This window comes from Scardinius erythrophthalmus, assembly GCF_964197995.2.
Source record: "Scardinius erythrophthalmus genome assembly, chromosome: 21".
Classification (NCBI taxonomy): Eukaryota; Metazoa; Chordata; class Actinopteri; order Cypriniformes; family Leuciscidae; genus Scardinius; species Scardinius erythrophthalmus.
In genome coordinates this window covers 34,075,483-34,103,402 of record NC_138241.1, presented here as the reverse complement: position 1 = coordinate 34,103,402, position 27,920 = coordinate 34,075,483, and the positions used below count along the sequence as shown (strand labels likewise).

General features: G+C 38.5%; 1 protein-coding gene across 2 annotated transcripts in view; it reads left to right on the top strand.

The window, feature by feature from the left end:
* The window catches only part of itga9 (integrin, alpha 9), a 92,148-nt gene that overhangs the window by 25,865 nt on the left and 38,363 nt on the right, over positions 1-27,920 (top strand). The window contains exons 9-15 of one of the 2 annotated variants that reach the window (XM_081351547.1): positions 668-805; positions 1,008-1,113; positions 4,617-4,711; positions 6,684-6,774; positions 8,706-8,751; positions 8,875-9,029; positions 10,660-10,820. In XM_081351547.1, coding sequence (XP_081207673.1) covers positions 668-805; positions 1,008-1,113; positions 4,617-4,711; positions 6,684-6,774; positions 8,706-8,751; positions 8,875-9,029; positions 10,660-10,820 — 792 coding nt within the window. The remainder of the gene's footprint in view (positions 1-667; positions 806-1,007; positions 1,114-4,616; positions 4,712-6,683; positions 6,775-8,705; positions 8,752-8,874; positions 9,030-10,659; positions 10,821-27,920) is intronic. The other variant, XM_081351546.1, reaches the window with a different exon arrangement.

The window sequence follows — 27,920 nt, the reverse complement described above, 5'->3', positions numbered from 1 at the left end:
ACACACACAATAAAAACTACAGAGATTTGATCATAAAACTAAGCATTTAAATATCATCATACTGAGACGCTATTGGGAGATATAGTGTCCACTGATATCTATATGCAATTTATGTAAGTAGTTGCTAAACTGTTATAAAGATCTCATTTATTTACTTTACAAGCTATCATAATAAAAAAATGTTGGCCATATATATATATATATATATATATTATCAACTGCATCAAATTGCATAGTTTTGCTCAGTTTGAGTCTGTGAATGAAATTGAGGACTTTTTTCCTCTTTGAGTAAGAGATTCACTATATCATATTAGCCATAAAAGCCTGATGCATCAAATATGATACTCAACAAAAAAAAACATATGCCAACTTGTTTCTTATATTGTGTCTAAATGTGTTTTACAGGGTTAAAGTCGTGCATATGACTCATGATCTATGTCCCAAGTTTTGAATGTAAGAAAAAAGGACAAAAATTGAAGTTGTTAGTTGAAAAACAGCTCTCAGATCTTATATATATTCATGTACAGTATATTCAAATATAGGTCAGCATAGCTTGACTTTCTTCCAAAAGGGAACAGTATGAGGTAATGCATCTTATGGAGGTGTATGTGCCCTGTGCATGGCGTTGTAACCTGACCCGTTTGCTCTTGGCTCGGCTTGGTTTCAGATGGGCTCTTACTTTGGCTCCTCATTGTGTGCAGTTGACCTAAACGCGGACGGACTGTCGGACTTGCTGGTGGGAGCACCCATGCACAGCAAAATCCGGGATGAAGGCCAAGTTTCTGTTTACCTCAGCAGTGGTAATGTGAGTTCACCATGCCTTACATATATACTGTGTTACTTATTAATGATGACAATATTTGTCATAAACGACACTTAAATGCCTTTAAAGTTGGTACTCTAATGCTTTAAAGCTGCATTGTGACCAGGTTTTAATTTTAAGGTAAATATCTTCATGCATCTTGACAAATGTTTTAAACACAAGTTTTTTGTTCCTGTTTGTTCAGGGAGTAATGGAGGAGGTCGCGATATTGAACGGTGACAATGCATACAACGCTCATTTTGGAGAGTGTATCACGTCTCTTGGGGACATTGATGACGATGGCTACCAAGGTCAGTGTCCAAAGTCTGCTTGAGCTCAAAATGATCACACATCAGAGCGGTGCATGAGCAACTAATAGTGAAGTCCTTCAACACAAAGGAATATTCTGAAAGTTTGGAGCCTGTCAGATTATTTCTTTGAAATAAATTAATACTTCTATTCAGCAAGGATGCAGTAAATTGATCAAAATTGACAGCAAAGACATTTATAATGTTACAAAAAATGTATATTTCAAATAAATACTGCTAATTTTAACTTTAAAAATGTAAAGAATCCTAAAAAAAAAAAAGTGTATCATGGTTTTTCAACATTGATAACAATAAAAAATATATTTTGAGCTGCAAATCATCTAATAAGAATGATTTCTGAAGGATCATGTGACACTGAAGACTGGAGTAATGATGCTGAAAATTCAGCTTTGATGACAGGAATAAATTACATTTCACAATATTTCACAATATTACTGTTTTTACTGTGTTTTTGATCAAATAAATGCAGCCTTTGTAAGTAGAAGAGATTTCTTTTAAAAACAAATAGAATAAAAAAAAATTTTGAACGGTAGTTGATGTTTTAAATATGCAGTTATCACACAATGAATTGTAAGTGTGTTACTGTACACATATGTTTAACCTGGTATATTCCTTAACATTCAAAATGATCACAAAAGCAAATTTTGCAAAACTCTTATTTCCACTGTATTGGAGACAGACAGACATCGTTTGTCAAGTAACTGGAAAAGATATTTTGATGTGAAGCAGACTCAAACCTCAGATATCTCCTCTGTGACTTGTGTTCTCACTCTTGATTTTCCTGGCACCCCACAATCCAGTCGGAGGCTTTTCTTGGCATCTGGTTTCGCTCTTTACCTGATGCATTGCTTGATTGTAGCTCTATTTTCTGCATGTTGCCTTTTTTTGTAGTTTTAGTACGGACTTTCCTCATAAGTGTTACTGAAAGTGTTTAGGGAGACTGACCATCTGATAATAAAAGACCAAACACAAATCCATTCATGTGGAAACAAGATGGTAAGAAATTAGAGCTTATGAAAAAGCTAATTCAAATGGCCTGAGGAATATCTGAGAAGTGGAGACAGATGTGTCAGATTAAACAGGAAGTGAATCTTTCCGTTGTGGGACAGCGAGGGGGTTGGCGGCACTTTAAAACAAGAATCTGATTCAAACAATCAAGCATCTTAGTAAAAATGTACGTGTGTATCAAGAAGCATTAACTTCTTTTGGGGTCAGTGTTGTAGTAAATTGTCTTTTAGGAGGCTGTAACCATAAAGAGATTACATGAGGTTAACCTGTTTCCCTTTGACCTGCCTCTTATTGGGTATACATTTACATCAGCTTGTGAAAAACAGGGGGGTCTGTTCCCTAATAAAGATTTCTATTGCAAATAAATCCTGCTCTTTTGAACTTACTATTCGTCAAAGTTAGGGGTGTGAACCTACACTGGTCTCATGGTTCGGTTCGATTACGATTACCATGTCATCGAATCAGTTCAATTCGATATCACGATGCATTATGATACACTGCATCCTCAATTTTCAATTTTACTTCAAAAGTGATGTGTGCTCACCTGTTCGGGAAGTCGCAGTGACAGAAACAGTGACATTCCAGTTTAAGTTTCAAGGGAGTAAAGCTTGTTTATGCCATTAAGAAAAGGAAAATCTGTCATGATTTAAAGAAATGTTCATTTAAAAGCAGCGCTCATTAATCAGTGTATCATGTTACCATTAAAGATGCGTGCATCAGCCGTCGCCGAGTCCGCTGTTAATAATTGTAATTTGACCATCGGATGCGGATACTTAAATCAGAGAAAGTTATTGGGGCGGGTGGATGATTTGTTTTTGGCTACGGATTCGGGTGACGTTGGAGCTCATCTGCGCATCTCTAAAGCAGTCAGACTCTGCCAGGCGTTAACAGCTCGGGGTGAAAACGGCTAACGTGGTTTATCAAGTTAGTGGTATTACCTCATGCATATTCTATTTGTGCGTGACTTGAGTGCGTGTCTTCTGCAGGTCGTGCTTACCAGGTTGTTCATAAAAGCCGAAATGTGCCCAGATGTAGGCTTTTAAAGTAGTTGGAGTATTTTCTCACACTCGCGTCTCACCTCCCTCTGCCATTGTATGCTACCGAGACAAAGCATGTACGCGACAAATGACGTCAGAAAAGCATAATCGGTTATGGTCTATTACTGAACCGATACCGAATCGTCCTTGTCTGCATCGCGATGCATCGTAGAAACTATTAATTTTGACACCCCTAGTCAAAGTTCTATTCTATTCTATTTGCCACAAAAACATTAAGCATCACAACTGTTAATAAGAATAATCAGAAATGATTCCTGAGCATCAAATCATCATATTAGAATGATTTCTGAAGGATCATGTGACACCGAAGACTGGAGTAATGATGTTGAAAATTCAGCTTTGCATCGCATGAATAAATTACGTTTTAAAATATAGTTTTTGCATAGAAAACTTAAATTTTAACAATATTTCACAATTTGACTGTATTTTGTGTTCAAATAAATGCAGCCTTAGTGAATATAAGAGACTTTAACAAAAAACATTAAATAATCTTACCAACACCAAAACTGAACGCTAATTATATAATATAATGCAAAAAGTTTTGCATATAAATTGTCTCAGTCTCAAGTGGCAAAAATATCTCAGCCTATAAATATAGATATTAATGGTTGGTGCTTCAGATTTAGTGTTCGCAGGAATTTCTATAATTATTTGCAGTTATACAAATGTGTTTTATTGTTTCAGAATTCCATCATATACGAAACAGATCCAGAATCACAAATCAGACGAACGATATGCAAACAGATGCCATGTAAACTGTCAACCTTAAAGCAAAGCAGTTATAAAAATGTTAAAGTTTTCAAAGCTCAGCACATTTTAAATATGTGTTAGTGAAATGTGTACTGCTGCTGTTCATGCACAAGGGTTTTTTATGACACCGTTTAAACCCCCCCTGAAGTTTCACAGACCTTTACAGGCTCTCAAAAACACGCAAGTGTCCATTAAGTGACTTAGCAGAGCGTCTTTCTAACAGAGATGAGCTTAAAGCAAACAGTCATTTATTGGGGTCCTGACACACTCAAATCCACTTCTAGCATTTCTATTCCACTCGTAAGCCTGCTGCAAACTATGCTGTTTTTTCTAACATTTGCGATTGTTGCTCGTCAGACTGTCCGTCATGACCCCAATAAGATCTTGAGGAAAAGCCAAGGCAGACTCTACGACGACTGTATATTGAGTCAGACTGTCTATCTCAGCTTTTAAGACTTTGTTTTAAGATCAATTCATGTGCTATGTTCTTCCATCCATTAATGAGACGCAAAACTCTGTTTGGCCTACGAAATAAATGTTTTAAAATCTCTGAAATTTAGATGACAGTATCGTGGTAAATATCATGCAGTGTGCGCCCGGCTTTACTTTCTGTTTCTCCCTTGTTTCCATCTTTCTCATTGCCTTGTTTGCTGGTCTTTTGTGCTGTAGATGTTGCGATTGGAGCTCCTGAAGAGGATGACTATGGAGGAGCTGTCTACATCTACCATGGTGATGCCACAGGAATAGTTAACAAGTACTCAATGGTAATAAACCATTATTTTGCTGAAGTGATTTGCTCAACTGTTTGTATTACTTACTGAAAATTGATATCGAGATTATTATTTTTATTATTTATTTATTTTTTAAATTGTATTTTGTTAGCTTTCAATAGTATATGGTAGAGTTGACCATTAGTTTATTTTTTTTTCTGTTTATTTATGATGTTATTGAGTTTGGATTGGTGACTGTTTTAAAGGGGTGGTATAATGCCCTATTCACAAAATGTAAAATAAGTCTCTGATGTCCCCAGAGTGTGTATGTGAAGTTTTAGCTCAAAATACCCCACAGATATTTTTATTTAGCATGTTAAAATTGTCACTTTTTGAGGGTGAGCAGAAACGCACCGTTTTTGTGTCTCTTCCATTAAATGCAAATGAGCTTCAAGAGCTCGTGTCCTTTTAAGTTTCAAAAACTTTTAGCCTTTTATGTTCAAACTGGAGTCAGACAATGATGGAGAGACTCAAGAAGTGACAACATGTAGAATGCAACAGGACATTTCTGAATGATTGGTTGATGAATGTTTAGTTATCTTCTAGTCACTGATTAGCATATTCTGTCATGATAATCTATTAATCTTGTTCCGGGGGTGGGGTTTATGTAAATTTTAGGGTTGGTGATGTCACTAACCCGGGAGGAATGTTGTTTAGTCTCTACCAGCCGTTTGTTGTAGTCCTTAAAGGAGAACTCCGGTCAATTTTAACATTGAGCTTTTTTTGTTGTACATTTGGAGTGCTGTCAATACAGAGAACAACGACAAAAATCGGTGTTGCCTACACCGAGTTATTCTATTTTTAAAATTTGCACCCTGTTGACTTCAATGGGGCAAGTACTAAACCTGCTTTTAGCCTCTTAACATCCTTGATGTGTCATTACAAGTGCACAGAAAATGTGAGTGATTCCTTCAGAGTGATCACGGGTGAATCTGACTGCAGTAGATGTGAAAGATATAAAAAATGATGTTATTTAAGCCAGCGCAAATACCTGTGTTTACATCCTGTTTTAAGTTGAAGTCCAAAGTAGTCGATTGCCGAGTTCACGCGCATAGGTTTAGTTACCTATGATCACGCGTGTGAACTCGGCAATCGATTACTTTGGACTTCAACCTAAAACAGGATGTAAACAGGTATTTGCGCTGGCTTAAATAACATCATTTTTTCACATCTACTGCAGTCAGATTCACTCGTGATCACTCTGAAGGAATCACTCACATTTTCTGTGCACTTGTAATGACACATCAAGGATGTTAAGAGGTTAAAAGCAGGTTTAGTACTTGCCCCATTGAAGTCAACAGGGTGCAAATTTTAAAAATAGAATAACTCGGTGTAGGCAACACCGATTTTTGTCGTTGTTCTCTGTATTGACAGCACTCCAAATGTACAAAAAAATGAGCTCAATGTTAAAATTGACCGGAGTTCTCCTTTAAAAAGCTATTTTTAAAAGCAAATATCTCCCTTTGCTTTGAACTTTGAGCGTCGTAACTTTGCAGATGTTGTTTATGCTCAAACAGCAACATTACACACTAACTAAAGTTAGAAAAGTGAAATCATAATCATCCACCCCTTTTTAAAATTAATTTGATGGATTGATTTAGTTGGCAATGGGTCACTTGTTTTATTGAGAAACCTAATAGCTTATGCAGTTTAACAGTTTGATTGATGGGTAAGCAGTAGGTTCATCAGATTATATCTGCTGGCTGATTTTGTGGGAAAATGCCTTAAATGGAGCTGAGAGTGTTAGACGGATATTGGTTGCTAAAAGAATAATTAAATTAGCTCAAATATTTAATAAATGAACACTCAAGGGAAAGGAAATGTGTAGAACTGCATGACATTTTGAAATCTCAAGATGTTTTATTAATGTTTTTTTTTTTCTTCTGTGTGCACGTGTTAATTCAGATGTTATGAAACGTCTCTGATTGGTTGATGTGATTTTCTCTCTCACCTTGAACGTATGCAGAGATTGTCTGGACGAAGCATCAACCCCACCCTCCAAATGTTCGGCCAGTCAATTTCCGGCAATGTGGACATGGATGGAAACGGATATCCAGGTTTGGCTTTACTTTAGAAACTTGGCTAGTTCTGCTCGAATGAACATTGAGAATGTTCCGAATTAACTAGATCAAAACCAACCGCATTCAGTGAGAAACCATGACTGGTGCCAGACCACTAACATTGGCCTTTTGCGATCTCTGCGTAAAGATGGGAAACATGTAAAAATTTTAACGACCTTCAGTTAGTTTATTCCATTCTGGAAACCTCTAAGTATTAAACTTCAGTGTGTAACTCATGACATGAATGATTCGTCAAAACATGTGATTTGTCCAAAGCGATCGGGCTTATGATGTGAAAGCTGCTGTAAAAATGGCCAAAAGATGCGTCTCATCTTTTTTTGCATCCACAGAAGAATCTGGTCCAAGACAGGATTAATTATATGATGGAGAATGTCCCATGCTTCGCTAATCCGAGGAATGTGGATTAAGTGGTGTTTTCTTAATTTTCTCAACCGCTTCTTGACACGTTGTGTCTGCTCGGCCGAGCTCGTAGTGCTGTGGCCAGCAAGCATTTTGTTTACAGCATTCCACAGTGGACGCTCTGATTAAACAGAGGCGAAAGAGAATATCAACAAAGAAGACTTCATCTTCTAAGTGATTTAAACAATTTAAAAAAAAAAGTGTTAAAAAAAACACTTCTTTTATATACTGGATAGCAGTTAGCATGTACAATAATTGTGCTGTTTTGCATTAGAGTTTACTAATTAGTGGTGACCAATCATAACCTTTTGATGAAAGGAGTCAAAAATCAAGTCAGGAATCTTGGTGTGACACTAGAGTCAGACCTTAGTTTCAGTAGTCATGTCAAAGCAATAACTAAATCAGCATACTATCATCTGAAAAATATTGCAAGAATTAGATGCTTTGTTTCCAGACAAGACTTAGAGAAACTAGTGCATGCTTTCATCACCAGCAGGGTGGATTACTGTAATGGACTCCTCACTGGCCTTCCCAAAAAGACCATAAGACAGTTGCAGCTCATACAGAACGCTGCCGCCAGGATTCTGAGCAGAACCAGAACATATGAACACATCACACCAGTCCTCAGGTCTTTACACTGGCTCCCAGTTAGATTTAGGATTGATTTTAAAGTATTATTACTGGTATATAAATCATTCAATGGCCTAGGACCTCAATACATTGCAGATATGCTCACTGAATATAAACCCAACAGATCACTCAGATCACTAGGATCATATCAGCTAGAAATACCAAGGGTTCACTCAAAGCATGGTGAATCTGCTTTTAGCTATTATGCCAGCCGCAGCTGGAACCAGCTTCCAGAGGAGATCAAATGTGCTCCTACAATAGTCACATTCAAATCTAGACTCAAAACCCATCTGTTTAGCTATGCATATACTGAATGAGCACTGTGCCAATGCTCGTCCGACTGTTTGTACTGTACTGTATTTTATTTTTTTATTTTTCTTAACTGTTTTAATTATTCTTATTTCTTTTTATTATTTTAATTATTTTATGTAAAGCACTTTGAATTGCCATTGTGTATGAAATGTGCTATATAAATAAACTTGCCTTGCCTTGCCTTGCCTTGCCTTGCCTTGCCTTTTGCTATCACAATTTTTTTATTTATTATTTATAGTATTTATTCATATTTAGCTTTTTATATATACTGTATATAGCTTAAGTTTTAAGAAATTTCTCATGTGCTTTTGTCATTTTTATTAGTTTTTATAAGTTTTTTTTTATTTCTATATTACCTTTCTTGTTTGTATATGTTTTGTTTTAGTACTTCAATTAGTTGCCAAGGCAACTTTTCTATTTTTTTCATCTAATATTTATGTTTCATTTTATCTCAGCAATGATGATTTTGAATAGTTTTAAGCTCTGAATTTTATCTTATTATAACATCTTATCATTCCTGACCTTCCAGATAAATGATTTTGTTTGTTTGTTTTCATCCATATCAGATGTGACGATAGGGGCGTTCATGGCTGACAGTGTGGTTTTGTTAAGGTAAGTTGTGCACTTCGGATCCAACAAAAGCTTAATTGCATCAATTCCTAGTTAGTGATCTCTTATAATCATCCCACCCATTCTGGTGTAGCTTTGACCTTTCTTTGCTGTTGCATGTGACAGATCCAGGCCAGTGATCTCGGTGGACATCTCCATCTTTTTGCCTGTCTCAATAAACATCACAGTACCGCAGTGTCATGAGGGTCCACAGCATCTCAACTGCTTCAATGTCACCATCTGCATGAGCTTTCGAGGAAGACATGTGCCTGGCCACATAGGTGACTCACTATAGATTCATTTTTGGGAGGGTTTTTGGTTCAGTGTTTTCGGATTTTAATTTTATTGCATTGCATTGCGTTTTAGTGCATTGCAATGCATTTTAGATCATTTTAATTACATTTATTTTATTGCAATGCATTTTAATTCATAGCATTTTATTTTAAAGCATTTTTATAGCATTTTTTAAAATGTATTATTTAATTGTTATTATTTTTATTTTATTTTACTCACTAAACCCATAACTACATACTCTTGATAAACAGTAATTCAATATGAATCACTTTTGGCAGATATCACCAAATACATTTTTAAAATTGCTCAGAAAAAAAGGCTTTTTTCCCCATTAAATCTAGTTGTTTTGTTTCTGATATTTTGTTTTTGTTGCTTGACTCAATGAGCCTGACTGCATGAGAATGACCTCTTGCTAAACCGTTGGGTGTGGCCACTGCTTGCTGAGTGGGTGTGGCCTTATGGGAGATGGAGTATATTAAGGGGGTGTTACATAATGGGACGTTTCAGGGAAGTACAGAGCACTAGTGTTAGCTCCACATGGCACTCGCATTGGGAAGTGCACCTTGTGTCTGGGTAACGCCCTGTTTCTAGGCCGGAGTGAGCTCATAGTGCGCTCACAGCTGGATGTGTTCAAAGAACAATCCCCTGCATTGGTCCAGGAGCCCCTTCCTGCTCACAGACCTTCATTAGAGTAACACCCTGTGAGACTAGCAGAGAAATAATAGCTCTTACTCACCGTCAGGTTTGGAGCAAGGGTCCTGCAATTAAACATTTGACCTCATCACAAAAACTGTCAAGAAATTCATCAAGTTCCTCCAGTCACACTCATGGCAGTGGAAAGAAAGCAGCTATTTCTGGGGTCCTGTCCAAGAGTTCTGTGTTTTTGATCAATTTCTGGGTTTTGGAAAAGCCTGTAGGTGTAGATGGATGAATCTCACCAAGAGATGTCTGGATCATATTTCATCCCAAAACAAAAAGAAAAATGCAATATTATTTTTCATAAAGAACCTGAAACTTACTTTAAGAGCAAAGCCAAACTTATTATTATTTTTTTGACGTTGTATTGATGACGATTCAGCACATTTCCTCTTTAATGCAAAACATCTCATTATTGTAATGTGAAAAAATATAATATTGTTTGAATTGTATTGTATAATTTTAAGTACACAGCATAATTTAAATGTGTTAAAAAATATCACAATATAAGAGTAATGATAATGAGATTTTATTTGCATTATATTGATGAAATGTACTTATTTGTCATTAAATATTTATTTATTTATTCAAGTTTTTATTTATTTTATTTTATTTTATTTTTTAATGATTCATCAGTACCATTTGAACCATATTTCTTCTTCAATGTCCTAGCTGTTTTCTCAGACTTCCACAAATGAAACCTTTAACTCTTGGACGTGGCCCAGGAAATGTTCTTGTACTGTTCTCTCTCATTTCCACAACTCTGACAGTGGGAACTTGACGTCTTACTTGACTTTGTTTTTAAATCTAAAATCGCCCTGGAATGCTTCTGATAGTGTGTGTTTAACCACAGATCATGTTATGAGAGATGTTTACACATTGTTGTCTTACAGAAATGTGTGTGTCTGTTTTCCTCCTCAGAGTTGCTGTACAATCTAACAGCAGATGCAGATAAGAGACTCAAAGGTCTGCCGGCCCGGGTGTATTTTGGAAACGGTGTTGAGCAGACCAGTGCTGTAAGTCAGCGTTTCAGCCTGGAAATCAACCGCCAGCAGTGCCATCAGTACACGTCCTTTGTAAGGGTGAGTTTACTCAAAGATATCCCAGCGTACCTCATGTTCCACAGGTTCAGACTCCAGGGATTTGTCCTTGAGTCAACATGAAATCAAAATGTACCCGTTTTACTTCCGTAATATACATTCCTGGTCTTGTTGTGCACTCATCCTTGTTATCCCAAAAGTTATCTCCTTTCATCAAAGTTAATAACCAATAGCCAAAAAGCAACATTTTTAGGCTGCTGTTGTAACCATGTAAAGGCTACTGTTTTATATTTAATACGCAAATTTTGAATCATGTTCAAATGTGAGTTTCCGGCTTATGAGGAAGGTTTATTTTTTCATCTCTTAATCATCATTGTATTGCATTGCATTATATGTTTTAAAACTACAAGCTTTGATCGTAAAACTAAGCATTTAAATGGCATCTTACTTATTGGTAATTATAGAGTGATTTTAATGTTGATTAATATCAATTATGATATGTAACGCTCACTTTTAAAATGCATTCCATTCCTGATGAAGATAAAATGAAGTCCCAGCCTACTTTCTTTCTCGTAAAATGTCCTGTTTCACCAGGACATTACAAAGTAAAATGGGTTGTGAATGCCATTTTTACGACATGTGTCTTGTAGTCTGGATGTATCAGCACCGCAGAATTCATGCTGGTCCATGTGATGTTGTTTGCACTTGTCCTCGACTGACCCAGTGTCTTTTCTCTCCCATGACCTGTACTGTAAACAGCCCTGTGCTGGAGGTCAAGCCATGTTGTGCTGAACTTTATTTCACTCCATCAACATGCACCAAATATGTCCATGCAAAATAGTATCATCGAAATAGTAGCTTTTGTTGGTTTTATTTGTTGCTGGTTGGTTAATAAAACAAGCTATGAATTTGAAAACGGTGTGATTTCACACCTGCACATTAAATAAATAGTTAGTATGGCAATTTTCACTGTCAAGCTCGTAAAAACTCAAAAGAGCACACTTAAAAATGCCTTGTGTGCTGTGTTCTGAAGCTATACAATAGATTTGTGTGAGGAAATGGCCAAATTGTGTTGCCATGTACTGCAATCTTCCCTTCAAAGGACTATCCATGTCTTTGGTGCCGAGCTCTGATTAAATCATGTAGGAGCTTGTGTGGTTTGAGTCAAAGGAGATTTTCACTAAGTGACCTATAATAAAGTCTCACTATCAAAATGAGATACCCACCATCAGGTGACAAACAACTACCTTTTGAAATGCAGCGTGCTTAATGAGAGACCTTGTTTTGTGAGTGGGCCGAGAGACAGTGGTCATTGTGAGCACACAGTTAGCCTCTTGTTGTCTGTCTGCTGGTAACAGGCTGCTATCACAGCGTCAGTATCCTCAGGGCGTCCCGGCTGTGACGAGAAGGCCCACACAGAGCCTGTAAACTTCACTGGCACTGCTTTATGAGTCACTTCTCCATAGGGGATCTTCTTACAGGAAGGGTTCGCCCCATACCATGCTCCTGTTTTTGCTTTACACGAAACAGCACACGATACAAATATGCTTTAACCAACAACATTAAGCCTGTGACAATAGAGTTTGCTGACCTGGTCTTAAGTACATTCACACATGGTTTTCCTTTGGCAGCTGTAAGACTGGTAATGGTCATTCTACAAAATGTGCCTTTTGTGTTCTTACATTACATGCATGACTAATGACTTTAACACTTTTAACAACTTAATTCAACAAACACTGAATATGTGGTATGTATGGAAAAAAAAGTTGAAGATATTTTGTTAGTTTTGTCATTAGGGGACCATTTTAAAGGGTTAGTTCACCCAAATTAAAATTAGCCCATAATTTACTCACCCTCAAGCCACTCTAGGTGTATATGACTTTCTTTTTTCAACCGAACACAATCAGAGTTATGTTCAAAAAACGTCCTGGTTATTCCAAGCTTTATAATGGAAGTGAATGGTACCTTTTTTTTAAGCCCAAAAAGCACATCCATCCATCCATCCATCCATCCATCCATAATAAAAGTAAAAACAAGGTAGCATTCACTCCCATTATAAAGCTTGGAAGAGCCAGACTATTTTTAATATAACTCTGATTGTGTTTGGCTGAAAGAAGAAAGTCAGATCATTTTCATTTTTGGGTGAACAAACCCTTTAAATTGTGAACCTTGTTCCCATGATTTTGCGAAGCAAGCTATTGAGTATTGAAAACTGTGTATTTGTGGCATTAAATACCAGCATTAAATTCTCTAAGAAGCATACAGTTTCAAGATGACCTTGAGTAAAAGGCTTTAAATATCAACTTTTTGAAATAGAAACGGCTCCTTTTTTACACAATGACCCTTCAATGTCTTTGACTTTAAAGTAGCTGCTAACAAATACACATGAATACAGCTTTGCTGTAGCGCAAGGGAGACATAATGCATCTTAATATTTCATCTTGTTTATAGACACTGCAGATTTGTTGCTGCATCTTTCATTGTGTTTGTACTTTCAATTAAACATTGTACAATCTCCTTTCAAGGCCTAAAACAACCAGAGAGCTGCTGTTTATTGCACATTTTTCACTGATGGTCTGAGTCAGCGTGGTTTATTTTATGTTTTAAATGTTTTGGAGAAACTCTTTTGGACTAGGGCATCACAGATAGAGGGATACAGTATGTGTTTTTATGGCTGGTTAATGAGTGAGAATTGTAACGTAATGCCTTCAAAAGTTGTCCTTGTGTTCTGGGTGGGCAGCGGATCACCATGCCTTCTCACTGGGTGATCCTTAATGGATCAAGCAGCTTATACACACTTCATCTACAGTAAATACACTCATTTGTCACACTTGTCCCGGTAGATTTGACGTGGATCCTGCCTGTCAGTGGAGAAACTCACTTAAATTACAAGTCTGAATGTCCAACAAAGACGGCTTTACAAGTGTTTCCATCCAGCTTGATATTTAGTAGTTCCATGTGGAGAAAACTGATATCTCCTCCGTTATCTTTTGGGATTTGCTGGTGCTTTCCGAGGCCCTACTACTTCTGCTCATGTTCGACTTTGGTGTGTATCTCATCCCACTGCACTTTGGCATAATGACGGCAAGTTTTGCATGGGCAAACTCCACTCACGTTTTCTTCAGAACATGTAAATCTAATCTAATATTGAATTTTCCCTACTAATTGCAGTATGAATTTGTATTATATTGCAAAGTACATAGTATACACAGCAAGAGTATAATCATAGCAAACACTTTCAACTTAGTCTGAAGTAAATTGACCCTGTTAGCGCAGCTTTGAATCAACCTGTCAGCCTAATGTAAGTGAGACGTACTTTTATTGCACCGTATTCTTTGTGCATTTGTGAGAAGTGTTTGCATTAGCAGAGCTGTTTGTGTAAGAAAAGTATCTGTGCCTATGACGTGTCTTAGGATTGTTTAAACTGATTATGCCAGGCATGGCTTTAGTGGAGTTATATTATGGATGTTGTCAGGCCGTTTTCATGTGCACTGGGTGGTATAGTAGAGCAAAGGAGTTACACAGTTAAGTTTGAGGTCTGTAAGATTTTTTTTGTATTTTGTTTTTGAACTTATACTCACCAAGGCAGAATTTATTAAATAAAAATACAGTAAATTTTATTTTTAAATACTATTACAATTTAAAATAACATGAATATATATTATACATGAATATTTTTAAAAATGTAATTTATTCCTGTGCTCAAAGCTGAATTTTCAGCATCATTACTCCAGTCTTCAGTGTCACATGATCCTTCAGAAATTATTCTAACATGCTGATGTGCTGCTCAATAAACATTTCTGATTATTATCAAAGTTGAAAACAATTTGTGCTCCTTCATATATTTTTTTTGGAAACTGTGATGCATTTTTTCAGGATCATTTGATGACATTTATATTTACGCATTTGGCAGATGCTTTTATCCAAAGCGACTTCCATTGCATTTCAAGCTACACATTTACATTCTTATCAGTTCTTGCTTTCCCTGGGTATCAAACCCATGACCTTGGCGATGCAAGCGCCAACGCTTTACTGTTTGAGCTACAGGAAAGCTACATGTGATGAATAGAAAGTTCAAAAGAACAACATTTTGTAGCATTATAAATGTCTTTTCGATCAATTTGATGCATCCTTGCTGGATAGTGAAAAGTAATTTCTTTAAAAAATGACTTTACTATAAATAGTCAATCCAAAAATGATGCAGATAAAAATGTACTGATTCACTCTCTAATGGATTCCCATAATTATAAGCCTCGTATCGGTTTGTCAAACAACACTCAAATACAGTATGTTCCAAAACATGAGTGTGTTTATTCAGTCGGCGAGTTTAAAGCAGCACAAATCCCCCGTCATCAAGTGTGATTTGGCTGCTGTCCCGAGGGCCGGGTCTGCGCGGCTCTCCTCTCATTTATCCGGGTGTTAGTGTCTCCCCGCAAGAAGCCAGGACCCCCACTCTCTATCTGAGGTATGCTAATGGAAACCAGCTGGCTCTCCGCCGGGATCTCTGGAGGGAACCTTCACTAACTCTCACACGGTGAAAGCACTGTGAGGAACGTCACAGCGGTCCGGGGAGATGTTGTTTTGTCAACTGGAGCTCTTGTTCTGGCCCTCCGGCGACATTGAACTGGTTTCAGTCTGTGAATGCGTTCAGACTCACTTCACTATATATTGCAGGAGAACATTTGGACGAACCTTCATCTTGATTTAAGAGATATCTGCATATTGTTTTTCTTTGTTAACCTTGGTTTCTGAATAAATACCTGGTAAATACCTGCTGATTTAGGTTAGTTGAGGCCAATGAATGTGATATTTGCATTGGCTGATCTTACTTTGTTTTTTGCTCTTTTTGTTCACGCAAGTTTTTTTAAATAGACCTTGAAATTGGATTTTCGCGTTTGATTGACTTTTAAATCTTCATTGAACTCTTATTCTTCGACACATGACCGGGCCATTAGGATTCGGTTGCGAGAATACCTCTGACAGAGATATAAAGTGTCCAATCACAGTCTGCTTTGTTTTTATGTGCTGTTTAGAGGAGTGTTCATTTGAAAAACTTAATCTTTTCTTAATTAGCATAACTTTTAATATATTAATGTTTGCAGTAGAACAGTATCTGTTAAAAGCATTTAAAGGTACATGATGTACCTGCATGCATGCATATTAATATACTTTATGTATGTTAATTTACAGTATATATGTTCTCTTTAGCATAACTGATATACTGTCAATATTGTGAATAATAATTATAAATAATTATCCTAATATATTTTAATAGATATTATAATGTTTACATTATGTCCAAGACTTGGCTTCATTGTGGCCAAGTAGATGCATATGTTGAACCCTAGTAATATAATTTTGTTTATCTTTATTCAATTAATTCCCCAAACAGGAACAAGCCACACCATTTCCTGTTTAGTAATGTGCATCGCAGCGCAATCCAGTATTAGTTGTGATTTAATTAGATGAAATTTGACCTGCAGGACATACGTTTAATTGAACACATTGTTCTTTTCCAAAGGTTGCTGTGGTTGGTTTGACACAAGCATTCCTGTGCACACTGAGGTTAGAAAAACTTTGTGAAACCCCTGCATGAAGCCAAAAGAAACAAACATCTACACGGGCTTCTCAAAATTCTAGTAAATAGTCTAGTTATAATTTCCCTCTGCTAGAATAGGAGGCATTACGTAACGGATTCATGTTGATCATTTTAAACATGTTTTTATTGGCACAGTTTTATGGAATATCATACCAGACTGCCAGATGTTCTTTGCTTGGTTATTTTTAGCCAGATAAACTGCATATGTGGTGCACTAGCACCTAAGAGCAAGCGAGCAAATGTTTTTTTTTAAATGTTTTTTGATCATGATGGATGTTTTTGGATGAACTTTTGGAGTTGAGTGGAAGATTCGGCTGGTTTCTTGTCTTACCATTGCCACCCTCATGCTAACCGTTCACTGCATCACCTCATGACATTTTCACAATCCAATGTTTTTTTCATGCACAATGGGTCGAAAAACTGCTTGGGTGGATTTTCCATATTGCATATAGGGATCAGGGCAAGTTTAAATGTCCATGCTGAAGGATGAGGCATTAGAGGAATCAACACTCAAATGAGCAGAACCAGATGCGAGGGACAAATCTATTTCCTGTGTTATTATGGCAGCCACACACACTGTTCTCTCTAGTAGAAAGGAAATGACAATAGTATTTTCTGGACTGTTAAACTAGATGTGGTTCACCCTGGTTTCGATTGCAATAAATAGGCCTGAATTCCTCTATATATATTGTCAGATGAATGTCAGGGGTACCTCATATTGATTCAGTTTTTTTCCTCATAGCAAATCTATGTAAATAGCTTAGCATAATTTATCACATATGGTGGACAAAGTACACAACTTCCTTACTTGAGTGAAAGTACAGATACTACTTGTCAAATATAGAAGTAGACAAGTTACAAGTAGAAGTTGGAAAGACCGATTTTTACTGAAGTAAAAGTACAGTACTCGTTTTTAAAAGTACTTAAGTATCAAAAGTAAAAAGTAAATGTCAATGCAATGTTTTAATATTGTTGCATTGTTGTATGTAATACTTACAGTACCTTATGCCTCTGAAGCAACCTAGAGAATACACCTATTAGTTAGTAGTATCTGTGGAATTTAAGAGCTTTTAGAATGTGATAAAACCTATTGAAATTAAACTGAATTGACAAAAAAAGACAGCCATAATCATCTTCTTTTTTTTTCTTTTTTTTACACTCCTACCACCCAACAAAAGCTATTCACATTTGAATCAAGTGTTTCTATAAAAATCCAACCTGGTTTAAAACCCAGCTCCACAACCATAGCTGTATAACTGCCCAACAGCAAAACTGCTTTAACAAACAGCAGAACAGAAAGACCTTTTTGCCATGGATGCACGCACTGCGCCGAGGATCTGTCTTCGTACATTTTGCCACCAGTTGAGTAGTGTTCTAGCCTGGAAATCCAGACCCAAATCTGAAAGATTAATGGTCTGGCATCGACTAATGAAAATCGGCCAGCTCGAGGGGCGGCTCCAAGCATGCATTTGTAAATCTCACTGCACGCAATTGGATAACACTATGACCAATCACAGCAAGCCCCATACGCTTAGCTACCAGCGGAGCTAACTGGTAGATTAGACTCTTGCCGTATCCGGTCGGCAAAACAGCAAAAACGCCCTTCTTGCAAAGGAAGGATTCGAGCGCCGTCTTCTGTTCCTCTTTTAGATAAAAAGCCAAGTCTAACTCGTTCATTGTAGCGGCCAAAGCCGTTTCAAACAACTGGTGTTCATCCATAGCCATCTTGCAATGTTTACTAATGACTTCGACGTCACAGCGCTGTCGTCATCTCGCCTATGGCCCGCCTATATCAGATAACCCGATGTGATTGGTGCAGCTCAGATAGAGGGGCATATTTAATGAGCATCATTACTCGACACCAGAGTAACTCGCTGAGCAAATTCAACTTGTGCTCTCGCGAGAACTCTGGATTTCCAGGGTAGTAGTGTTCAAAGAACATGATGGTAAATCGCTGAACTCCATGACATGTGACCCTACAAGAGTGATCACTGATAGGCTGTCTGAATATCTGTCACCTACAAAAAAACAATCATGTTTTAGAGATGAAAAAAAAATCATCCCCTGACTCATGTTACTACTCTCTACTCAAGGACCTTGACAGAAATGTAGTGGAGTAAAAAGTACGATATTTGTCTTTCAAGTGTAGTGAAGTTAAAGTTAAAAGTTTCCAGAAAAATATAATACTCAAGTAAAGTACAGATACTCAAAAAGTGTACTTAAGTACAGTACTCAAGTAAATGTACTTTGTTACTGTCCACCTCAATCACTCGTTCAGCGATAGCAAACCCATTAGTCACGGTCCCACATGAGATAGGCTTGGGATTTGTAGCACACGCTCTATGGAGAAGCTAAAGGCTGTCAGATTCCTTTAGCTGTCTGGTTGTTGTATTGTATGTCTCTCATAGTTCTCTTTACCATGTTTACATAAATGCCTCAAATCTGGCACAGGCTTTACTGATGTATGTGGCAATCTAAGGAGCACACTTAAGGAGCAAGTGAGGATTGTAATCAATAGCAGCCCATTTTAAAGTGTTGCTCTCGTGCTCAATATACAACTGACACAGTTAAGCTCACAACACTCATCAGTTTATACTGTACTGGCATGCTGATAGAGAAACTTGTAAAGTAAGTTACATATACTAGCTTGTAAAGTGGCATAAGCTCCATTCCAAACCTAGCTGTCTACTGCTGTGTTAGGCATAATCCTAATTCAAGTGAACCTCGAAAGAGACTGATTATTGAGTCTGAAATAAGCATGTTTCTATGATAAAGATGTGATACTTCAAGCATGAAATAAACAGTACACACTCACATGTTTTAATTAAAATGATCTGTTTTATCTTTCAGTGTTGAATGCAATATTCACTACCATTAAAAAAAAAAAAAAACGTTGAAAAAGAAGTCTCTTAATCTTACCAAGGCTGCATTAATTTGATCAAAAATACAGTAAAAACAGCTTTGAGAAATATTTACAATTTAAAATTGTTTTTTTATTTGAACATATTTTAATATGTAATTCATTCCTGTGATCCAAAGCTGAATTTTCAGCATCATTACTCCAGTCTTCAGTGTCACATGATCCTTCAGAAATCATTGTGCTGTGTAATTTTGTGGAAACCATTCTAATTTTTTTTTCCAAGATTCTTTAAAAGCTGAAAATAATTAATAAGAAAAGAAAAGAAATTATTTTATAACATTAAAAATGTCACTTGTGATCAATATATTGCATGCTTGCTGATTAAAAGTATTAAAAATCTTTAGAACGCCTTTTGTTCTTTTATTTATTTATAACATTTCTCGAGACTATTTCAGTTTTTTTGGATTATTTTTCCCCCCAATCTAATTTGTCTAGAAATGCTGAGTAAATTGGGCCTAAATTAGTTATCTTTGAAGGCAGCAGTTTTAGATCCCTGTTCAAAACCACACCAGAAGCATTGTGCTCTAAAGTGCTGTCTAGGTATAGGCTAGGTTTTGGCAAAGAGCTAAGTGTCACACAACACTGATAATATTTCCCATACATGCACATACTGTGTCAGATCCTGCAGTGCTGATTTGATGGTATTCATAGTTCTGACCTAGTGAGAGGACTAGGCCGTATGCCACACTACTGGCTTTGTGTTGCCACATATAACAGTCCCGCATAACGCTCCAATTCCTCAATGCCATTCCATGGGCTTCATTTACGCACAGCCAAGAAAGCTGATACAATGAATCCACACGGCAGGAAGGTAATCATATCCAGCTGTCTCCCAATAAACACGCTCACGACTCTAGCATCTATTTATAAAACATGGTGACGGAAAAATATTAAATTGCAAGAAACCCACAATACCGACCATTAATGTCGTGGAAAGAACTCTGAAACATGTCGAAATGGGAGAAAACTTCATATGAAGTAGCCAAGCATCTGTTTAGTTGCTTGCTGAATTCAGGGAAAGTAGACAGCATGATGCTGAAGAGTTGTGTCGCTAAATGAATGTTTCAACACGGCAGTGATCTTCCTTTACTCTGTGGACCTACTGCACATCTTGATGAGAAATTTCAGATTTCACAAGTGATTTTTATTGGTAAAATTCAATATCAGAATCAATATCAGGTCCCCTGACAATCATCATACTGTATAATATGACATGGGTCTATATTGACATGATAGCATCACACAGTTGCTGCAGATTCGTCGGCTGCACATCCATGATGTGAATCTCCCGTTCCAGCAAATCCCAAATCTGCTCTACTGGACTGAGATCTGGTGACTGTGGAGACGTTTGAGTTTAGTGACTCACTGTCATGATCAAGAAGCCAGTCTGAGATGATTTGAGCTTTGTGACGGCATGTTATCCTGCTGGAAGGATCCATCAGAAGATGATACACTGGTCATAAAGAGATGGACATGCTCAGCAACAATACTCAGGTAGACTGTAGTGTTTAAATGATGCTCAGCTGGTACTGAGAGTGTGCCAAGAAAATATATAACACACCATTACACCTCCAGCAGCCTGAACTGGTGATATAAGGCAGGATGGATACATGCTTTTCACTCTTTATACCAAATTCTGACCCGACTATCTGAATGTTGCTGCAGAAATCGAGACTCATCAAACCAGGCAACGTTTTCCCGATCTTCTATTGTCCAGCTCTGATGAGTCCGTGTGAATTGTAGCCTCAGTTTGCTGTTGTTATCTGACAGAAGTGTCACCGGTGTGTGTCTTCTTCTGCTGTAGCTCTTCTGCTTCAGTGTTGGACATGTTAAGCGTTCAGAGACGCTCTTCTGCAGACCTCGGTTGTATCAAGTGCTTATTTGAGTTACTGTTGCCTTTCTATCAGCCGAACCAGTCTGGTCATTCTCCTCTGACCTCCGGCATCAACAAGGCATTTTCACGGATATTTCTCTTTTTTGGACCATTCTCTGTAAACCCTAGAGATGGTAGTGTGTAAGTCTACATGCCTAGAGTTGCTGCCATGTGATTGGCTGATTAGATATTTGCCTTAACAGCAAGCAGTTGAACAGTTTTACCTGTAAGTGTATGAATTCCTGTATGTGTATGAATGCTGAGTGTATATGTGCACCAAGAAAACATGTTTCAAGCAACATTTCCATTGTGAGATTTGGCTTGCATAAATGTGCATTTTTTCAACCACACATTGTTCTGATACATTTGTTTTTCTGTTCCCTAAAGCAGGACTTTAGAGGGTTTTATTTATGTGGTCTGATGGACATGCTGTTATGTGTGGTGTTCAACACCTGACTTCTCTCTAGTGAATGTTTAACAACAGCCACACTAGTGACTCGGTCAACCTCATCCACACCCCTGGTTGTTGTTGGAATCGTGTCTGTTTTCCTATTGGAGCGCGGTGGTGGACTTCCTTCGGTGTGTGGGGCTCAAACATATCAAGTATAGCAGTTTATTTTACAAGAGCTGAAGCGTCTCTCGGCCCACGCGCTGTAGATTTAAAGATTGTATCCAGGCTGCACCGATTAGAACAATAGACCCAGAATAACTGCACGGTAAAAGTGGACCAGTTTTATGAGCCCTGATCTCATCAGACGGAGGAAGCATCTGTCGCTGCCGTTCTGACCATTCAGGATGAACTGACGTTCACAGAGATGCTTCAGCAGAGATAAAACTAATCTCTGGTGTTGAACAGAAAACAGGCAGTTTAATCTATGAACATTCACTGGACATCTGAAGTCATGCATTGATATTTCAGCCAAATTGGAGAGTCAGCTGTTCATTTTTCTCACAATATTGTATAGAAATGCAAAAATAATTTCCTAGATGATCACTAGATGCTACTTTTTTGTAGTTTTGAATGTTATTTTTTTAAAGATAGGATATAGGGTTTTATTATGACCGCCGCTAGCGTAGCTAGCGAAAGCGGTCATATAGGGATTGTCAAAGTTTTTTTTTTTTTTTTTTCCCGTCACCTTACTGAATTTTTCGTCAACGATACCAGGGACACCGAAGCACCGGGGAACATGAAATTTGGTGGGCATGTAGCCCCACTAGACTTCTAAGGAAAAATTTCGTTTGGTCCCCGGGGGCCACTCCCCCCCCGCGCTGGGCCCCCCCAAACCCCAAAAAATGCAGTTTTTCCTAAATAACTACCTGAACCGTGGCACCGAGGATGAAGAAATTTTTATGGTATGTTGGTCTACTAGACTTTTACGGAAAAATTTCATTTGGTCCCCGGGGGCCACTTCCCCCCCCGCGCTGGGGCCCCTGTAAATTTTTCGTCAACGATACCAGGGACACCGAAGCACCTGGGAACATGAAATTTGGTGGGCATGTAGCCCCACTAGACTTCTAAGGAAAAATTTCGTTTGGTCCCCGGGGGCCACTCCCCCCCCCCCCCCCCCCCGCGCTGGGCCCCCCCAAACCCAAAAAAATGCAGTTTTTCCTAAATAACTACCTGAACCGTGGCACCGAGGATGAAGAAATTTTTATGGTATGTTGGTCTACTAGACTTTTACGGAAAAATTTCATTTGGTCCCCGGGGGCCACTTCCCCCCCCGCGCTGGGGCCCCTGTAAATTTTTCGTCAACGATACCAGGGACACCGAAGCACCTGGGAACATGAAATTTGGTGGGCATGTAGCCCAGGGGTGGGCAAACTTTTTGGCTCAAGGGCCACACTGGGTTTTAAAATTTGACAGAGGGCCGGCCCAGTAGCAGATTATGAAACACGATCTCATGAAAGTGCGTATATATACCACGAATTACATTTCTCGTACCATTTATACGCCAAAAATATATATTTTTTGCGTGCATATGCTGCGCACTGTAAACCCATTAGTTAGGATTAGGGGTGCGGAGTGCAATTTTTAAAAAATATTTGAAATAATTTGAAAGATATTTTGAAAAATGTCAGTAACCAAACAGTTGATGGACCCCATTTACTTCCATAGTAGGAAAAAAAAATACTATGGAAGTCAATGGGGTCCATCAACTGTTTGGTTACCGACATTTTTCAAAATATATTCTTTTGTGTTCAGCAGAAAAAAGAAATTCATACAGGTTTGAAACAACTTGAGGGTGAGTAAATGATGACCGTATTTTAATTTTTGGGCGAACTATCCCTTTAAGTGCGTATCATATGCACGCAAAAACTGCGTTTCATAAGAACTACAAATACAATTCGTGGTATTCGAACTTTCATGAGATCGGGCTGAGCAAACACATTTACGTTGTGGCAACGTCTGCGCGAAATTCAACAACTGAGAGACGACATTCTGACAATACATTTTTTTTATGCTAGATATCCCCCATTTAGCATATGTTATGTTTTGAGGTTAATTTTTAATTAGTCAGATGTTTGATAATTATAGCCTATACTTTTTAAATATGTTTTATCCTTATTATTATTTAATGGGCCTAACCGTAAATTAGAAACAAAAAACCTAAGTGTACACTTAGAAGAGTAAAAATGACAGAAGGTTACGTTAATTCAACTTTATTAAAACTGCATGGCAATCAATTTGCACTTCCAAAAGTCATACATTTGTGAAAAAAAAAAAAACGAAATAAACGATTATACAAATTTATTTTAAGTATAATAAAATAAAACATAAAAAGCAAAGGCAGATCAGAACATTTAATGAACAAAACCGGGTTGTACATGGCAGACAGGGGAGCGTAACGTTAGTCGAAAGCCGGGCGATAAAGGAGGATACATCCACAAATCCAGAGTAGCAAAACTAAATAGCAGACAAATCAAAGGAAAAACTAAACATGTGTGCAAGCGGTTACCGAACATTTTTTTCTCTGTGAGTTTTTAAAAAAAAAAAATAAACATTAACGTGCACCAAGTCTATGCGCTGTCTGTTTGGTTTCCATGGTGACGCGTCTAGCTTGTTACGTGACACACCGCAGCCACAACAGCGCTGAATGAATGATGATCTGCTTTTATGTCATTTTTCCTTTTTTACATTTGCTAGCTATGGCATGAAATATCTGATATTCCGATTGTCAAATATATGCAACGCATAACGCAAAGTATTGCAAGAAAAAGGCAAAATGAATGCGATCTTTAGACAATTTTTTAAATACTCGACGGGCCGGATTAAACAGCCTAACGGGCCGTATGTGGCCCGCGGGCCGTAGTTTGCCCACCCCTGATATGTAGCCCCACTAGACTTCTAAGGAAAAATTTCATTTGGTCCCCGGGGGCCACTTCCCCCCCCGCGCTGGGGCCCCTGTAAATTTTTCGTCAACGATACCAGGGACACCGAAGCACCTGGGAACATGAAATTTGGTGGGCATGTAGCCCCACTAGACTTCTAAGGAAAAATTTCATTTGGTCCCCGGGGGCCACTCCCCCCCCGCGCCCCCCCAAACCCAAAAAAATGCAGTTTTTCCTAAATAACTACCTGAACCGTGGCACCGAGGATGAAGAAATTTTTATGGTATGTTGGTCTACTAGACTTTTACGGAAAAATTTCGTTTGGTCCCCGGGGGCCACTTCCCCCCCCGCGCTGGGGCCCCCGTAAATTTTTCGTCAACGATACCAGGGACACAGAAGCACCGGGGAACATGAAATTTGGTGGGCATGTAGCCCCACTAGACTTCTAAGGAAAAATTTCGTTTGGTCCCCGGGGGCCACTCCCCCCCCGCGCTGGGCCCCCCCAAACCCCAAAAAATGCAGTTTTTCCTAAATAACTACCTGAACCCGTGGCACCGAGGATGAAGAAATTTTTATGGTATGTTGGTCTACTAGACTTTTACGGAAAAATTTCGTTTGGTCCCCGGGGGCCACTTCCCCCCCGCGCTGGGGCCCCCGTAAATTTTTCGTCAACGATACCAGGGACACCGAAGCACCGGGGAACATGAAATTTGGTGGGCATTTAGCCCCACTAGACTTCTAAGGAAAAATTTCGTTTGGTCCCCGGGGGCCACTCCCCCCCCGGGCTGGGCCCCCCCAAACCCAAAAAAATGCAGTTTTTCCTAAATAACTACCTGAACCGTGGCACCGAGGATGAAGAAATTTTTATGGTATGTTGGTCTACTAGACTTTTAGGGAAAAATTTCGTTTGGTCCCCGGGGGCCACTGCCACCCCCCCCGCCCCCGCAAATTTTTTGTCAACGATACCAGGGACACTGAAGCACCGGGGAACATGAAATTTGGTGGGCATGTAGCCCCACTAGACTTCTAAGGAAAAATTTCGTTTGGTCCCCGGGGGCCACTCCCCCCCCGCGCTGGGCCCCCCCAAACCCAAAAAAATGGAGTTTTTCCTAAATAACTACCTGAACCGTGGCACCGAGGATGAAGAAATTTTTATGGTATGTTGGTCTACTAGACTTTTACGGAAAAATTTCGTTTGGTCCCCGGGGGCCACTTCCCCCCCTGAGCTGGGGCCCCCGTAAATTTTTCGTCAACGATACCAGGGACACCGAAGCACCGGGGAACATGAAATTTGGTGGGCATGTAGCCCCACTAGACTTCTACGGAAAAATTTCGTTTGGTCCCCGGGGGCCACTCCCCCCCCCGCGCTGGGCCCCCCCAAACCCAAAAAAATGCAGTTTTTCCTAAATAACTACCTGAACCGTGGCAACGAGGATGAAGAAATTTTTATGGTATGTTGCTCTTAAGGGCCCACATCAACCTAGCCCTTAATCACTCATTTGTGATTTGCGCCCCTCCCATAAAAAATGAAAATGCAATATTATTCTGCTTTAACAGAACTGCACCATATTTCATGTGTATGATTAACTTGACATCCTCTGGGGGTATCCTCTGCTAAGTTTTGTAGAATTTCATCCATGGGGGGGTATAAAATAAATTCATTTATGTGCACATTTAGTGACTGTACACTCATCGGCCTGTAGATGGTGCTGTTGAGCGAAGGGTTGCTGGTTTAGGATGATACTGTCACACACACACATGCAGGAATACAAAGAAACGCAAGCATGCACACACACTGACATCCACACGCACAGACACACACCCATACACACACATACAAATCCACATGCACAGACACACACACACAAACACACACGCGCACACATGTACGCACACATACATACACGCACAGACACACACACACACACACACACACACACACACACACACAGACACACACATACACAAACACACACACACACATACACACACACACACACACACACACACACACACACACACACACACACAGACAGACATGCACATACTATTACTTTTTTTAGGTATATACATAAACACGCAATACAGCCAAATTACTCCACGTCATTTATTTTTGTGGAAAGCCAGTGCAGGCCTGAGCGGCGGTCATATTTTGTACCGCAATGCGGTACATCTAGTTATAAATGGAATATAAATGACAGCTGGAAGTCCATCCCTCACCAAAAGGAAGTCCTATAACCTTTTTTGTTGTTGTTATTCCTGTGTTTTTCTTAATAAAACAGAGCAAACATCGAATCTCTGGCAAAAGGCGAAGCATAAATTATTTTTAGTCTCCTGTCAGTTTTGATAAATGCATTATAGATAACTACTGCCATTAAGTCACATAGATATGATCTAATGCCTCTCAATGACTGAATGCTAGAAAAGCAGGAGGTCATTACGCAAAAAAAATGAACATTTTCTTTAGCATTTTTGTCTTGTTTTCCTGTGCAAATGTCTAAACCTCCTTAAATCAAGATACACTTACCAGAGAAGCAAAATGACATAAGATAACAAGTGGTTTTTTTTCTTCTGAAAAATGTATCAAAGTCAGTGACTTTACGCTTAAAACAATAAAAATATCTGCCAATGGGGTCAGAAAAATAACCTTTTCTCTTTAAACGAAGTTTATTTTTCTGACGCCGCTTGCAGATCAGTTTTCTTGTTTTAAGCATAAACTCATAAAATAAGCATTATTTTGATCATTCTTTCAGAAAACAAGAGTTGTTTTTTGCTTCCCAAGTAATTTAAGGTATTTAAGTCCTGGAAAACAAGACAAAATACTGAGGAAGACAATAATATTTGCAGTGCAGCTTCTTAAAATACTTGATTTTTATACCTAGTCTCATTTTGTGCACGATCTGTGTTCTTAAACTGGTATTTAGGGAATAACTTTGTGATGGAAACCATATTTCCCAGCCAGCATCCCTAACTCACATTACAACTCCATAAAAGGAACTGATCCCAATCCTCTCTTCATGACTTGTGCTTCCCGGGTGCGTATAGTGCTGGTGGGACCTTCACAGGAGTGCTCAGTTTTCAGCCAGATAAGGGGACCGTGAGCCGGAGCAGAGAGCGGGCTGGATGATTGAAGGAGGAATGGCTTGGAATTCTGGGAATGAGTAGCAGGAGTAAAGGATTTTGTTGGCTCTCCCTACACTTACCCTTGACATGACCCACCTGCTCACTAAGTGAGTTAAACTTAAGGGCATATCAGTTATTCCAGGCATTTATGTTGACGGATAACAGCAGAGAGCACGTATAAAGCTATGGAAATATTACTGTACATGTCAAGGCCAAAGGGATTTAGTTGTTGCTCTTCCAAATGAAAAGGCACTGCTGGATGTCCTTCTAAATACCAGTGTATTTTTGCACAGTGGA